The following is a 14,291-nucleotide window of genomic DNA, read 5'->3' on the forward strand; positions in this document are numbered from 1 at the left end:
AAAAAAATCATTTCCTCTAATATATGGTGACGGAAAGAGAACTGACTTTGGGTGGTGAACACATAATCTGAGATATAGATAATGTATTACAGAACTGTACACCTGAAATCTATGTAACTTTACTAACAATTGTTTAAAAAAAATAATTTCCAATCAGTAATATCCAATAACTTTTTATAAGTGATTATTTAAGTTAATGGGATTAAAAACTGAGTTCTGTGCTTGAAGTGAAAGGCACTCTATCTATGATTACTGTTATCTAAGCAAATATCCCACTATTTTCAGACTAAGGCTAATCTAAAATGTAAAATGTTAACACCTAAAAAAAGCAAAAAACTTAGGAAGTCAGATAACTTACTTTTTAAAATTATGTAAGATCTAGGAGGGGGCAATGGGGCATTATTTAATGTGTACAGAGTTTCAGTTTTGCAAGATGAAGAGTTCTGGAAATGGATGGTGGGGATGGCTGCACAACCATGTAAACATACTTATTACCACTGAACCGTATACTTAAGATGACAAATTTTGTTATGAGTATTTTACCATAATTAAAAACAATTTTAAAAAGTATGAGTTTTGTTTTCCTTAGTCTTTTTTTTTTTTATTAAAGTTTACTGGGGTGACAATTGTTAGTAAAGTTACATAGATTTCAGGTGTACAATTCTAGAATATGAGTTATTAAAGCATCTTAAGATGCATAAAAGTCACTGCTACCTAAGTAAGTGGTTATAAGTATTCATTTTCAGGGAAAAACTCAAATAGAGATAGAAACCCAATTAAAACACACGCAGACACGCAGACACACAGACACACAGACACACACATACACACACACAGCCAAACAACTGGAGCAGATATAACTGGCTGAAAATATTAGAGGGGAGAAAATTATCTGAAAAATGAATAAAATGTCAGCAACCATAAAAAACATGAAAAAATTGCAAACTGTCTCCTTGGTGTTCAAAGATTTAAATAACTCACTAGCAGCCAGAAGAAGAAAGCTGTTTCAAACGTACAGAATTTGTTTTAAAGAAATTATGTTGGGACATGTTTGACAATTTTGTGAATTATCCAAACATTTTTACCTCTTTCCAGAAAGCCAGACATTGTGTCTCCTTCAGAAGAGGTGAGAAAAAGACAATAAACTACTGAAGTCAATATAGCCGTATGTCTGCAAGTCCAAGTTAAAAAAAGTGACATCTAAGTATTACTTAAAATAGGATTCCTTGTCTGCCTGCCGATTTCTAGTGCAGTATAGCTAAGTAATTTATAGAGTTCTAATCCCAGCTTAAACATTCACTAGCTTTTAATATTGGGCAAGTTTTTAAAATTCTCTGTGCCTTAGTTTCTTTATCTCTAAAATAATGCTACTTAACCTCCTAAGTAGGCTCAAGTAGATGTATATACATGCATACATGCAGAAACACTTAACAGACTTGATACATAGTAAGTGCAATACATGCGTATACCACTATTATTATAGCATTACTGTTATCAGTGCTATTATCTATCCCTAGTTAAGCTGGGTTCTGCCTAAAAATGTACTCAAAGTAAAAGATCCTGAACACAACTGCAGAGGACTCAGATTCCAGATTAGAGGATCCTACCAAAGATGATTCACAAGTAATTTGGTTTATAGTAAAGTGGTTCTTAACCTCTCTCTGTACTATGGACCTCTTTAATAGTCCAATTAACCTATGGATCTCTTCTCAGAATAATGTTTTTAAATATATGAAATACACAGGACCACAAAATAAACCAATTGTATTACAGTCATCAAGATATTTTTAAATTTAGTAACAAATGTGCTTTACTAATACATTAAACAACATTTTTAAGAGTAATGAGCGTAAACAATATTTCAAGATTATCTGCAAAAACTGTATTATATATAGAAATATTTCTTGTGGCATTCATTGAAATTTCAAGAATTTTCAATTCTAGATTTCAATCAGATGCTAGTGAAAATATACAGGCAACTTTTTTTTCCTCAACCAAGTTCATGGACTTCCTCAATTCTATCTAGTCCCAGAGTAAGAACCCCTAGTTTAGAGAAGTGCAAAAAATAAATTTTGGAGCCAGAGACTTATGTTCTAGAAGCCAGACTTCAGACTTTAGTCCTCACATTATTCACACCTGAATGACCTTAGACATCAAACTTCTGAGCTTGGGTCCACTCGTTTAAAAATAATTCCTATACCATGAGGTTATAAAGATCAAATATTAGTTAACAAAATGCCAATAACCAGTGGGATTTTTTTTTTTACTGATTTTAATATACATTCAGTCCCAAGTATTTAGTGACATTGTTAATTCTTTATAAAACTCATTATAAGAAAAATTTTAAACCACTTACTGATTCACAAAAAAAAGTGCTTCATGGAAACATTGATTTTATGTAACAGTTTAGTGAGAGCCATGATTTGGCATATAGAATGACCTGTATCTAAATCTCAATTCCACTACTTTACTTTTTTACTAAGTTACTTAACCTCTCCACTTCAGTTTTCTCACCTGTAAGACATTGCATTGTTTTAGAAACGAGATCTTAAACACTCAATAAATGAAGCTACTATTAAAGTCCACATTTTAACAAAGCCAAAGGAATCAATTTGGAACTCAAAAGTTTATTTTGGAATTCATGTCGATATAAATACAATTTCGCAGGCTTTCTTTTGCCCTGCAAAACATACACTCTTAAAACCTGCAGCATTTGCACGGCATAACATTCCTAACACAAACTGGCACTGCTTAAAATCATATCTGATTTCTTATTTCTGCCTAAAGGAAAACAACAGTGAGGATACAATCGGTCAACAGAAGGGCTCAGTAATTTTAAATCTTTTTATGACTTACTTGGAAGGTTACAATGAATGTTTATTATCAATGTTGGACGTACTCTAAGGTAGCTGTGTCAATTTAAAACCCAACTTAAATATCTCATATTTACCAGTAACACTGATTAGATTTTTAAAGTGAGAGCAGGTATTTACTTTACGCCGTAATATTACGGAATAAGATCCCTCCCTTCCTCAGAAAAAACACCATAGACTGGCCCTAGCTCCCCGATCCATTATACGCAACCTGTAAATTCCTTCCCTCATTGAAAAGATTCTTTTTATGGGCATAGTTAACAAGAGCCGAGTTGCGAAGTTGCAGCTTTGCTGGTTTGACGTTTTCACAATGCAAGAACAATATGATCTGGAATCTACTCAAAGCATTAGCCAGGCAGTCAGCTGATGCTCACTGCACACAAGAGAAAGACAGAAATAAGAGAAATTAAACCTCGCATTTGTGTAAGGCAGGTATCCACTACTTTTAAAATCAAAATAGGCCAACAACAGAGTTTCTTAAAGTAATAAAAGTATTTCTATTGTTAAACAACAACACAAAAAAAATCTTCCCGCAGACTAGGTTTCTCTCATTCTTGGAATTTTCCTTGTAAAGGCCTTTCGTCGGTTCATAAAACCAACTCCTCACCCCCCCAGCCGCTGCTTGAGTAACTTTTACAAAAGGTCAAAGCGGTGCCTTTCAAGGCTTCCAAACCCTATTGGCTTCTCCTCCGTTCACAGTAACTTACTTTCCGCCCACAGAACGTTCCAGAGACCGAGGGACTGGGACCAAACAAAATTTGGTGAGGGTTGCTAAAAAGAGGCTTTCAACTTTCTTTTCAAAACACTTCTACCAAATTCCAGCGTCCTCCCTCCGCGGCCCCACATGTTGCTCGCCTCCCTCCCAGAGGGCCCCGCGAGGCCTCGCTTCACCCCCCAGAACGCGCCCACCTGATTACCCTTTTCTCCGCAGACTCCGCCCCCTCCCCCTCCCCCGCATGTTTGCCTCCTTTAGGAGATCCATATGGGACACTTCCCCCTTCCTCTGATCCTCACCCCACACCCGACAAGCCTCGATTCTCCCCTTTCGATGTTCCCCGACTCCGGCCCTCACATCCCACAGCTTCGGAAAGTGTTGTGAGAGTGCAAAGTGGAGCCGCAGGCCTGCACGGCCCAGGTGCTGTGTCAGCCTATCTGCCGGCTCCGCGGCGTGTACGGCCTGGAAAGTCACATGGCGGTGGGACCGGCCGGCGTCTGCACACTCTTGCTCCCCTCGGAGCAGGACGAGATTACCGAGTCCACTCACCTCCACAAAGAGCAACATGTCTTCCCCCTTTCGGCCCAATCCTTCTCGCCGCTGCTACTCCAACTGTACAGGCCCGAGCCCCAAACGCTAGGATAAGGACACTCGCCTGGCCCCTCCACCCGGCAGTGGACCCGGCTCCTCCCCCGCCGTCAGCCGCTGCGGCCTGACCCGCCCAGTCCCACCTCCCTTGAAACAGCAACTGTTTCCGGGTCTAAAGCACAATTGCTTCCGGGAGAAGAGACAATCTTCGGTTTGCTCAACTTTTGCACAACCTTTTCCCGCAGCAGCATGGAAAGTACTATCATCTGCCCTGGGAGGAGGAGGGAAGCGATCAGAGGAAGGCACCATTCTGTGCTACGGGGGTGTGTAAAAGTCGTACTGCGTTTTATCCATTGCCAAACAGATAATAATTTCGTAGTTTTCATAGCTCAAAATCTAGATCTGATGAAGAGCCGAGTTTGTGCGAAGTGTTCTGAAGGAACGCCCAACGCTGCCGAAAAGGTGGTGGATAACAGAAAAAAAGTAGAGAAGAAAAAAGCACTAATAGTAAATATATTAATAGCAGCTGCTGTATATTAAATGCTTACTATGTGTTTGGCATTCTAAGTATTTTACATGAATTAATCTGAAAACAATCGTATGCAATATGCAATATATACTATTATCCCCATTTTATCAGTTAAAGAAGCCCACTAGAAGGGCGGGTTTCTCTTAGACACACCTTTAAAGAACTTTGCCCCACGTTCGCTTGAATCGGGTGCCCACATCTCTGCTTAATATAATGCTACTTAATAATACTTAATCTGGATAGCCTCTTTGGTATTCTGCCGTCAATTCAAATGAGATATAATTTTTAAAATTTCGTTATCTTTATAATTTTCTGTTAGATGATCCAAATTCCTTATCTTTAACAATACCTAGTAGAATTTATCCCTCCCTTGTCAGCCTCACTTCTATATCCTAGTTCAGATCCTCATCTTTTGAAATAATCATGTCTTGATCTTCTCCAATGGACTTTTTTCCCCATTCTATTATTTCAAAAATCTTCCTAAGTTGAAGGTTTCACTTTCACCAAAACTGCCGTTATTTGCTTTCAAGACCATTCTGATCCCACATAATCTACCTTACTTTAACTCAAATGAATCTCCTTACTTTTTCACTTAGGTACCAGATTAATTCCGCCATCAAATTGCTAGTATTTGTGTCTCATTCTCTCCCTAATCTGATCCCCAGTAAACTCAACATTACTTCATCTCAATTAAACCAATCTCCTCACTTTTCCCCTGAAATACAAACTCAGCACTCACCTCCAAAGCCATGGCTCAAAGGGTCTTCCCTATCTGGAATGGCTTCATTTGTCAATCAACCTTCTCTCTCCATGAGGTTTTCCCAAAGACTGTGCTCCCCACAGATCTCTTCTTCATGTCCCTTGTTAGCACTTGAATATAATATTATATCCTATCTTAAATCATTTTCCTTTTTTGTTTGTTTTCTAGTTGCAGCACAAGTACCGTATCATATTCTTCACAGTCTAGGATGATGGTAGCCACATAGTAGTGTCTCAACAAATGCTTGTCAAATTGAAAGGGAGGGAGAGAGATTTTAAATTTGCTTTAAAAAGTCTTCATTTCCAGTTGCTGACAAATTCCATGATGCATAAACAATATGAGAGAGAGAGCACAATAATGCAAAATTAGTTTAGTTGACAAGCATGTAGACAGCTTTGTGAATGCCTATTGGAGTAACCAATGTAAAGAAATCAAGAGAAATGAAAGTTATTTAAGGGTCTCACAATCTAATATTATCAACAAAGTACTTAAACGGATTAATTGATAATCTTAAGAAATGCCGGACAATGATGGGTATCTTAATCAAACCTCACATTTATAAAAATAAATAATTCTCCTTAATTGTCGTCCTTTCAGAAAACATGAAGTTCCTTGAATAGACTTAATTGTGATTTACAGGAAAGGGGGGAGCAATATTTTATGACTAGGGGCAGAATGGGCCTAACAATACAAGGAAGTATTCTGGGGCTTAGAAAAGTTTCCGTAAGAAGAATCTGAAACTATAATGTATATCCAAATGTTAGACAGTTTCTGTAGAGGAACTGAGGAAGAATATACCAAATGTTAGAAAAAGAAAACTAAGTACAGCATCTGGTTTTGAGAAATTCACCAACTAGTACATAGAGACAAATAATAGTTACACTTCAATGAGTTAAGTACTATAATAGAAAGTTTACAAAGTGATTTGGAAACAGAGGAGGGAGTAACTTAGACAAAGGATCTTAATTAAAGATAAGGAAAAAGATCTAATTTGCTCTTGCTAAATATACTGGTATTTTTAAAAGACAAGTACTTGATGATCCTCTGCCTCCCTTTCTCTGAAGGCCTGAAACATATATATTGTTTAACTTGACAAGTTTACAAGGACTCAACATAGGACTAAGTTTACAATAAGTACTCAAATAGGAAGTTCTTGTAGAGAACATCCAAAACTTGTATAAAATCTAAAACCTACAAAATGATATTATATAATTTATGAATACATATACCTGTAGTAAAACCATATAAATATAGACTAGACATAAATACATCCAATTCGTGATTGTCATTGCCTCTAAAAAGGGATAGAGGGGAAGGAAGTAATTTGGGGAGAACACCAAAAGGGTCTTCAATTTTATCTCTAGTGCTTTCTTTTATTTAAAAATATCTGAGGCACATATGACAAAAATGTTAATATTCATTCCAGGTGATAGACACATGGCTATATGTTATAGTATATATACATAAGTTATATGTCATTTTTCATATATTTTTAAATTAAAAATTAAGCTACACAGCCAACAAAACTACCCTGTCCTTGAATTCCTCCAGTCTCCTAAATCCTTTCACATCCTCTGCAATCAAGGAAGCTGCCCAAAGCAATCCTCTTTCAGTTAGAAAGCAGCCCTAGCATTCCCTTCAATTTCTGGAGCCAAATATGGAACTCCAAAGCCTCTTCAGTCAGGTTCCTTGAAAAAACAGGTAACAAGGTAGTGCAAAGAGCATGATAATCGTTCAAAGAACACCTTCCAAGTTACAGCACGTCTAGCAAAAGTTGAAGGGCAGCTGAGGAAGTTGTAACACAAGTATTCCATTACAGGCTGAAAAATTCTTAAGAAGAAGAAACTTGAAGAAGAGAGAAGAACAGGGAGTTACATTTGATACACTGGATCTTGAATTCTAACAGCTAGATTTTAAGCTCATGTAAGCAGGGCTATTTCTTCTATTTCTTTTATCGTTCCTGTTGTCTAGTCTTTTCCTACCCACCCTCCCCCCTTCACCCTTCTACCATCACAGCATATAGAATGCCTAGTTCTCTGCATATACTAAGCACTCTTTAAATGTTTGAGTCAACAATAATGTCACAATAGGCCTATTATGACATCACCAGGAATGGAACACCATGGTTAGCAACCAATTAGTAGCAGGGTAAATCACAACCCCTGGAAACGGAAAAAACCTCTTCTAGTTTTTTTTCTACACATTTGTTAGCATTTGCTTATATTCTGTGAAAAGAAGAAATAAAAGAAAATCACTCAACTTTTCAAAATATTTACCAAAATGCAAAATGAGACAGATGATGAATCTGAATCAGAAAATGAAGTTATGGATCCCATCATGTCCAGAATAGCGCAATCAATGGTCTCTAAACTTGAGATCCCAGACACAACACAGCAAGTCATCTCTAAGATTGAGCGAGCACAACTCTTTCGATCCAGACAGGTAGGTAGTAAATGAGAAGTTTACAGGTTGCAATTTTTTTTAACTTTCCATGACCAGCTACAGTTTTTTTTTTAGAACTTACATTATTTGCATGATATTTGACTGTTTTGAGTTAACGTTGAGCTCAAATGACGATTTCTCCTGATGGATTACAAGCTCCAATTTTATGTTAATATCTTTCACTTTAATATCAGAATTAATCAAGTTTTAGAGAAATAAATCACATGTGCTACTGAGTGATTTGGACACAAGGAAAAATTAAAATCCATTGCCAATTTTGATATCTAATTTTAATCAATAGTTTTCATTTGTTCACAACTGAGTTTTTATCAAATAACTATTAATAAAAAGAAACATAGATTGCTTTGAATTCTAGTTCCTTTTGTTTCCACTGAACATTTTTTGGAAGAGGGGTTTATTGGCCAAGAGAAATACAAAGCAATTAAAAAAGAGCTTAAATAATATATCAAATAGACCCCCAAACAATTAAGGCAATGCTGTACTCTAGTCTCAGATAGAATGCAACAAAATCAGTCAGGTTAAATTAACTCAGAGGAAGTTCTTTCCTAGTTTCAGAAGTGCTAAATGGTTACATGTACTTTCCCATTCACCAAGTAGATTTACAGAGTTCCAACTCCCCACAACTAGCAACAGTAACACAGTGTTTGCTTCTAATTGCTTCACTGAGGTGTAATTGCCATACAATGGAATGTGTATTTTTAAAGTATGTTTTAATATATATGAACTCCCGTGAAATCATCACAATTAACAATGAATTTACCCATCACCCCCAAAAGTTTTCACTCCCACACACCCCTCCTTGCCCCATCCCCACCAATCTGCTTTGTTACTATAGATTATTTTTCATTTTAAAAGAATTTTATATAAGTGGAATCATACAATATCTACTTTCTTCTGTCTTCTTTCACCTAGCATAATTATTTTGAGATTCATCCACATTCTTGCATATATAAATAGTTCATTCCTTTTTATTGCTTGAGTGTTTTTCCGTGGGATGGGCATTTGGGTTATTTCAGGTTTGGGGTTATTACAAATAAAGCTGCTATGAACATTCGTGTATGTATTTGTAAATATTTTGACAATATATGTTTTGAATATATGTTTTGTTTCTTTTGGATAAGCACCTAGGTTTGGAATGGCTGGGTCATGTGGCCAAATGGCTGGGTCAGTTTTTAAATAAACTACAAACTTTTAAAACATAAATATACTATTTTATATTCCCACGGGCAGTATATGATATTTTCAGTTGCTCCACATCTTTATCAACACTTAATATTGTCAATCTTTTTTAATTTAGCCATTCAAAAAGGTGTAGAATAGTATCTCATTGTGGTTTTAATTTGTACTTTCATAATGACTCATGATTTTGAGCATCTTTCCAAGAGCTTATTTGCACTCAGTATGTCTTCTTTGGTAGTTCAATTATTTTGCCCATATTTTAAAAATTGAGTGGTCTGTGTTTTGAGTATTCTTACGTATTTTAAATACAACTCCTTTATCAGATAGGTGATATGAAAAAAATTTTTTCCCATTCTGTAGCTTGTCTTTTTTTTTTTTTTTTTTTTTACTAATAGTGTCCTTTAAAGATGAAATCCCTGAGTCTAATTTGTCAATGTTGCTTTTATGGACCATGCTTTTGATGTAGTATATAAGCAATATTGCCTAATCCAAGGTCACAAACATATTCTCCTATGTATTTTTCTAGGAGTTTTCTACATTTATATTTTAGATTTATGTTTCATTTTTGTTTGTGATATCAGATATAGATCGAGGTTTGTTTGTTTTTAACAATTATTCTGGCTCCGTTTGTTGAAAATACTATCCTTTCTTCATTGAATTGCATTTGCACCTTTAGTGAAAAATCAGTTGACCATATGTATATGTGTGAGTTAATGAACTCTGTAGTCTGTTCTCTTGATCTACTTGTCTACCTTTATGCCAGTCCCACAGTGTCTTGATTACTGAGGTTGTAAAATAATTCTTGAAATCACGTAGTTTTAGTTCTCCAACTTTGTTACTTTTCAATTATGCCCAACATCTTTTCTCACATCTTTTTTTTACCCTCTTTTCCTTGCCTTGGGCTTCTTTCTCTGGAGCGACACATTCAAACACTCATAAACCTAAAAACTGTCTGTATCCACACTGCTTTCTCCCTTTGCATTTCCATATCAAATTTAGTATCTGTCAAATTCTACCAGAAAAATAAAATAGGCTCCTGGTATCTTGATTGGGATTATGTTGAATTTATAGATAAATTTGGGGAGAATTAAAATCTTATCAATATTGTCTTCTGACCCCTGAATATAGCATATCTTTCCATTTAGTTAGGTCTCATTTTTCTCAGAAGTGCTTTGCAGTTTTCAATGTATAGGTCTTGTGTACCTTTTGTGAGATTTATCCCTAAGTATTCCGGTTTTTTTATACTGTTGTTTTTAATTACCATTCTCAATGTTCACAACTAATTCATAGAAATACAATAGATTTTTGTGTATTGATCTTGTATCTTGAAACCCAGTTATTCCTCATAGATTTTCTTTGTACATTCTTTGGGAGTTTCTACGTATGCAATCCTGTCATATGCTAACAGACAGTTTTATTTCCTCCTTTTATACCGTGTGCATTTAAACTTCATTCTTCACTTACTGAGTAGGCTAGGCCTTCCCATATAAAGTTGAATAGCTGTGATGAGACATCCTTACTTTGTTCTTGATGTTAGGGGAAAGGATTCGGTCTTCCATCATTAAGTATGATAGTAGCTGTATATATTTTATAATGCTTTTCATCAAGTTGGGGAAATTCCTTTTCCTAGTTTGCCAAGATTTTTCATCAGGAATAAATATTGGGGTGTATTTTTATTCAATAATTATATAGAAGTTGGGGGAGGCAAAGAAATTAAACCCAGAGAATATAGAATGAAGAAAATAATAAAAATTAAGAGCATTAATTAATAAAGTAGAACATAAAAATACAATGAAGAGACTTAAGAAAGCTAACAGATGATTCTTTGAGAAGTTTAAGTGAAAAATCTTTTTAACAGTTGACTTGGGGACAGTAATTTAGAAAGCTTAGGTAAAATGGGAAAATTTTCTAGGGAAAAAAATATATATGATCAATCTTAGAATCATATGCCTCTACCCCACAAAAACATGATATCAGGGCCTAATTCTTGGGAAACTGTAAATGTTACCTTAGAAAAGAGGTCTTTGCAGATGTGGTTAAATTAAGGAGAGTATCCTGGATTTTTCTAGGTGGGCCATAATGCAATCACAAGTGTCCTTATAAAAGGGAGACAGAGGGAGATTTGACATATAGACAGAAGGCAATGTGAAGACAGAGCAGAGATTTGGCCTTAAAAGTTTGGAGTGTGTGGCTACAGCCAAGAAATGATGACAGCCACCAGAAGCTGTAAGAGGCAAGAAATGGATTCTGCCCAAGAGCATTCAGAGGAAGTGTGGCCCTACTGACACCTTGATGGCAGCCCAGTGACAGATTTCAGACATGCAGCCTCCAGAACTGTGAGAGAGTAAATTTCTGGGTTTTTTTAAATATCATGTTTGTGTAAATTTGTTACAGCAGTCATAGGAAACTAACACACAAAGTGAAGGCAAGTATAAAAAGGATAATATATTATGTTGAAGTAAGGTTTGTTCCAGAAAATATATTGTGTTATTCGCCATGTTGACAGGTTAAAGGAGAAAACCGTAAGATCAACCCAATAGCTGTAAAAATAAAATGCATTTGTTAAATTCAGTTCATGCATATCTTTTAGCAAACTAGGAATAGAAGGAAATATCCTTAACTTGATAAATTATAACTATGAAAAATTTATAGGAAACATCATACTTAATAGTATATTAAAATTATACCCTTTAAAATGTGGATAAAGACAGAGATTCCCACTTTTATGACTTTTAATCTCATGGTTCTGGAAATTCTAACCAACACATTGAGACTAAAAGACACAGAAAGAATGAGGATTGGAAAGATTTGACAAATAGTTATTTGTCAAAGATGATTATCACACACACACACACACACACACACACACAGAAGAATCTACAAAATATTACAATTACCAAAAAGCCTAAAAGGTTACTGAATATAAGAGCAATGCAATAAATCAATTGCTTTTCCATATGCTGCCAAGAAACAGAAATGTTAAGAAAATACACCATTTATAGTATCAATAGAAATATAGGTACTGTCTTAGTCAGTTAGGGCTGCTATAACAAAGTACCATAAACTAGGTGGCTTATAAACAAAAGAAATTTATTTCTCACAGTTCTGGAGGCTGAAAGTCTAAGATCAGGGTACCAGCATGGTCAAATTCTGGTGAGAGTCCTCTCACAGGTTGCAAAATAATGACTTCTTGCTGCATCCTCACGTGGTGGAAAGAGTGAGGGAGTTCTCTGTAGTCTTTTTTATGAGGGCCTCATCCACGTATCAAAGGCCCCATTTCTCAATACCACTACATTGGATGTTAGAACTTCAAAATATGAATTTTGGGGGTACACAAACATTCAGTCCAAAACAGGTACCTAGAAATAACAACAAAAAAATGTGTAAGACATTTGTGTACAAATTATAAAATTTAATGAAGAGCAAATTATGAAACCTTATTGAAAGACTATATAAATTTAGAGATAAACCATGTTCATGGATAGAAAGACTCCATATGTTAGTGATTCCCAAACCAAAAATAGAGATTTAAAGTAAATTCAATCAAAATCCCAAAAGGGTAACTCATGGAGCATGACAAACTGATTCTAAAATTTAATAGAGGAGCTAAAGTCCAAGAATAGCCAAAACAATGCAGAAGAACAACAAGGTAGGATACTATCCCTAACAGATATAAAGAATTATTCTAAAGCTATTTTAGTTAAAACATTGTGGCTTTGGCACAGGGATAAATAAGGCCATGAAACAGAGAGCTCACAAATAAACTGTCATGCAATGTGATAAATGATAGAGCTGGCATTGACTATGTAAGGGGGAAATAGATAATACTCAATGAATGATGTTGGAGACAATTGGTTAAGTTTATTGCAAAAATGATTTTGGTTCCCTATCTCACACTTAAATGTGAAGGAGAATATATTTATGACCCAGGGTAGAAAAAGACTGGTGAATTCCTCTAGATTAAGAAAGAGATCTTCTGTTGGTCAAAACATTATAGAGGGAGGAAGAAACCAGCCACAAACTGAGAAAATATATTTAACACTGTATAACAAATAAAAAAAATAGTATCCAGAATATATAAAGAATTTCTATAAATCAATAAGAAAAATAACCCAAGAGGAAAATGAACAAAGGCATAAACGATCATTTCCCAGAATAAGAAACAGGTCATTGCATAAACATTTAAAAAGATGATCGACTTCATTGATTATCATAGAAATTCAAATTAAATGACAATTAGTACTATTTCACACCACTAGATTGGCAAAAAAGTTTTTTTAAGTTTAATAATACCACATGTTGGCAGAAATGTGAAGCAACAGGTATACTCATACTTTGCCATGGAAGTATAAATTGGTATGACTACTTTGGAAAACACTTTGGCATCATCTAGTAAAGTTGAAAATGCATACATCTTACAATCTTACTTTTCTAATATTAGTGATATACCCTAACAACACTACTAAGTAGAAATTTAATGTGGGCTATATATGTAACTTTAAATTTCCTGGAAACTACAATATAAAAAGTAAAAAAAAAAAAAAAAAGTGAAATTAATTTATTTTATTTAACCCAAAATATTATCATTTCAACATTTAATCAATATAAAAAGTACTGAGATATACACGTTGTTTTCATACTAAGTCTTTGAATTCCAGCATGTATTTTGCACTTACATCTCAAAGTACATGCTAAATTTTCATTAGAAATACCTGAGCTATATTTAGATTTCATAAAATTTACATTTGAAGTTGATTCACATACCAAGTTCTTCCAAACATACTTAAAAGTTTTCCAATAAATAAATCAAGTGTTAGTTTTTAAATCTCAATTAGTTTTATATAAAATGGATTCCTGTCACACTGGCCTGATTACAATTGCTCAATAGCTGCTTGTGGCTTGTGGCTACCTTATTGGACAGCACAGCTCTAGGGAGAAAACTTGCATGTGTGCACCAGGAAGCATGATCAAAAATGTTTATGTTACCGTTTATAAAAGGACAAAACTGGAAACAAACCAATATAGGAATCGATAGGTAAACATATTTATGCAATGAAATACTAAGCACAGAGCAGTGCAAATGAGTGAACTGTAGCTATGCATTTCAGCCTGGATAAACTAAAAAACCACAATGTTGTGGAAAAAAGCAAGTCACAGAAGAATATAGAGAATGATTCAAAAGCA

The 14,291-nt window shown here is 35.0% G+C and overlaps 2 protein-coding genes across 5 annotated transcripts in view; one reads left to right on the forward strand and one right to left on the reverse strand.

Annotated features, from left to right (window-relative positions):
• Positions 1-4,332, reverse strand: part of LARP4 (La ribonucleoprotein 4) — a 59,602-nt gene extending 55,270 nt beyond the window's left edge. The window contains exon 1 of one of the 4 annotated variants that reach the window (XM_019724581.2): positions 4,138-4,332. In XM_019724581.2, coding sequence (XP_019580140.1) covers positions 4,138-4,155 — 18 coding nt within the window. In that variant the 5' untranslated portion in view covers positions 4,156-4,332. Of the gene's footprint in view, positions 1-3,580; positions 3,733-3,887; positions 4,014-4,137 lie in introns of those variants that run through there. The other 3 variants (XM_019724583.2, XM_074325701.1, XM_019724584.2) reach the window with 3 other exon arrangements.
• A 249-nt stretch (positions 4,333-4,581) lies between these two features.
• Positions 4,582-14,291, forward strand: part of FAM186A (family with sequence similarity 186 member A) — a 46,900-nt gene continuing 37,190 nt past the window's right edge. The window contains exons 1-2 of the mRNA XM_074324893.1: positions 4,582-4,659; positions 7,710-7,907. Coding sequence (XP_074180994.1) covers positions 4,582-4,659; positions 7,710-7,907 — 276 coding nt within the window. The remainder of the gene's footprint in view (positions 4,660-7,709; positions 7,908-14,291) is intronic.

The sequence above is a fragment of the Rhinolophus sinicus genome, linkage group LG02 (genome assembly GCF_036562045.2).
Source record: "Rhinolophus sinicus isolate RSC01 linkage group LG02, ASM3656204v1, whole genome shotgun sequence".
In the NCBI taxonomy this organism is placed as follows: domain Eukaryota; kingdom Metazoa; phylum Chordata; class Mammalia; order Chiroptera; family Rhinolophidae; genus Rhinolophus; species Rhinolophus sinicus.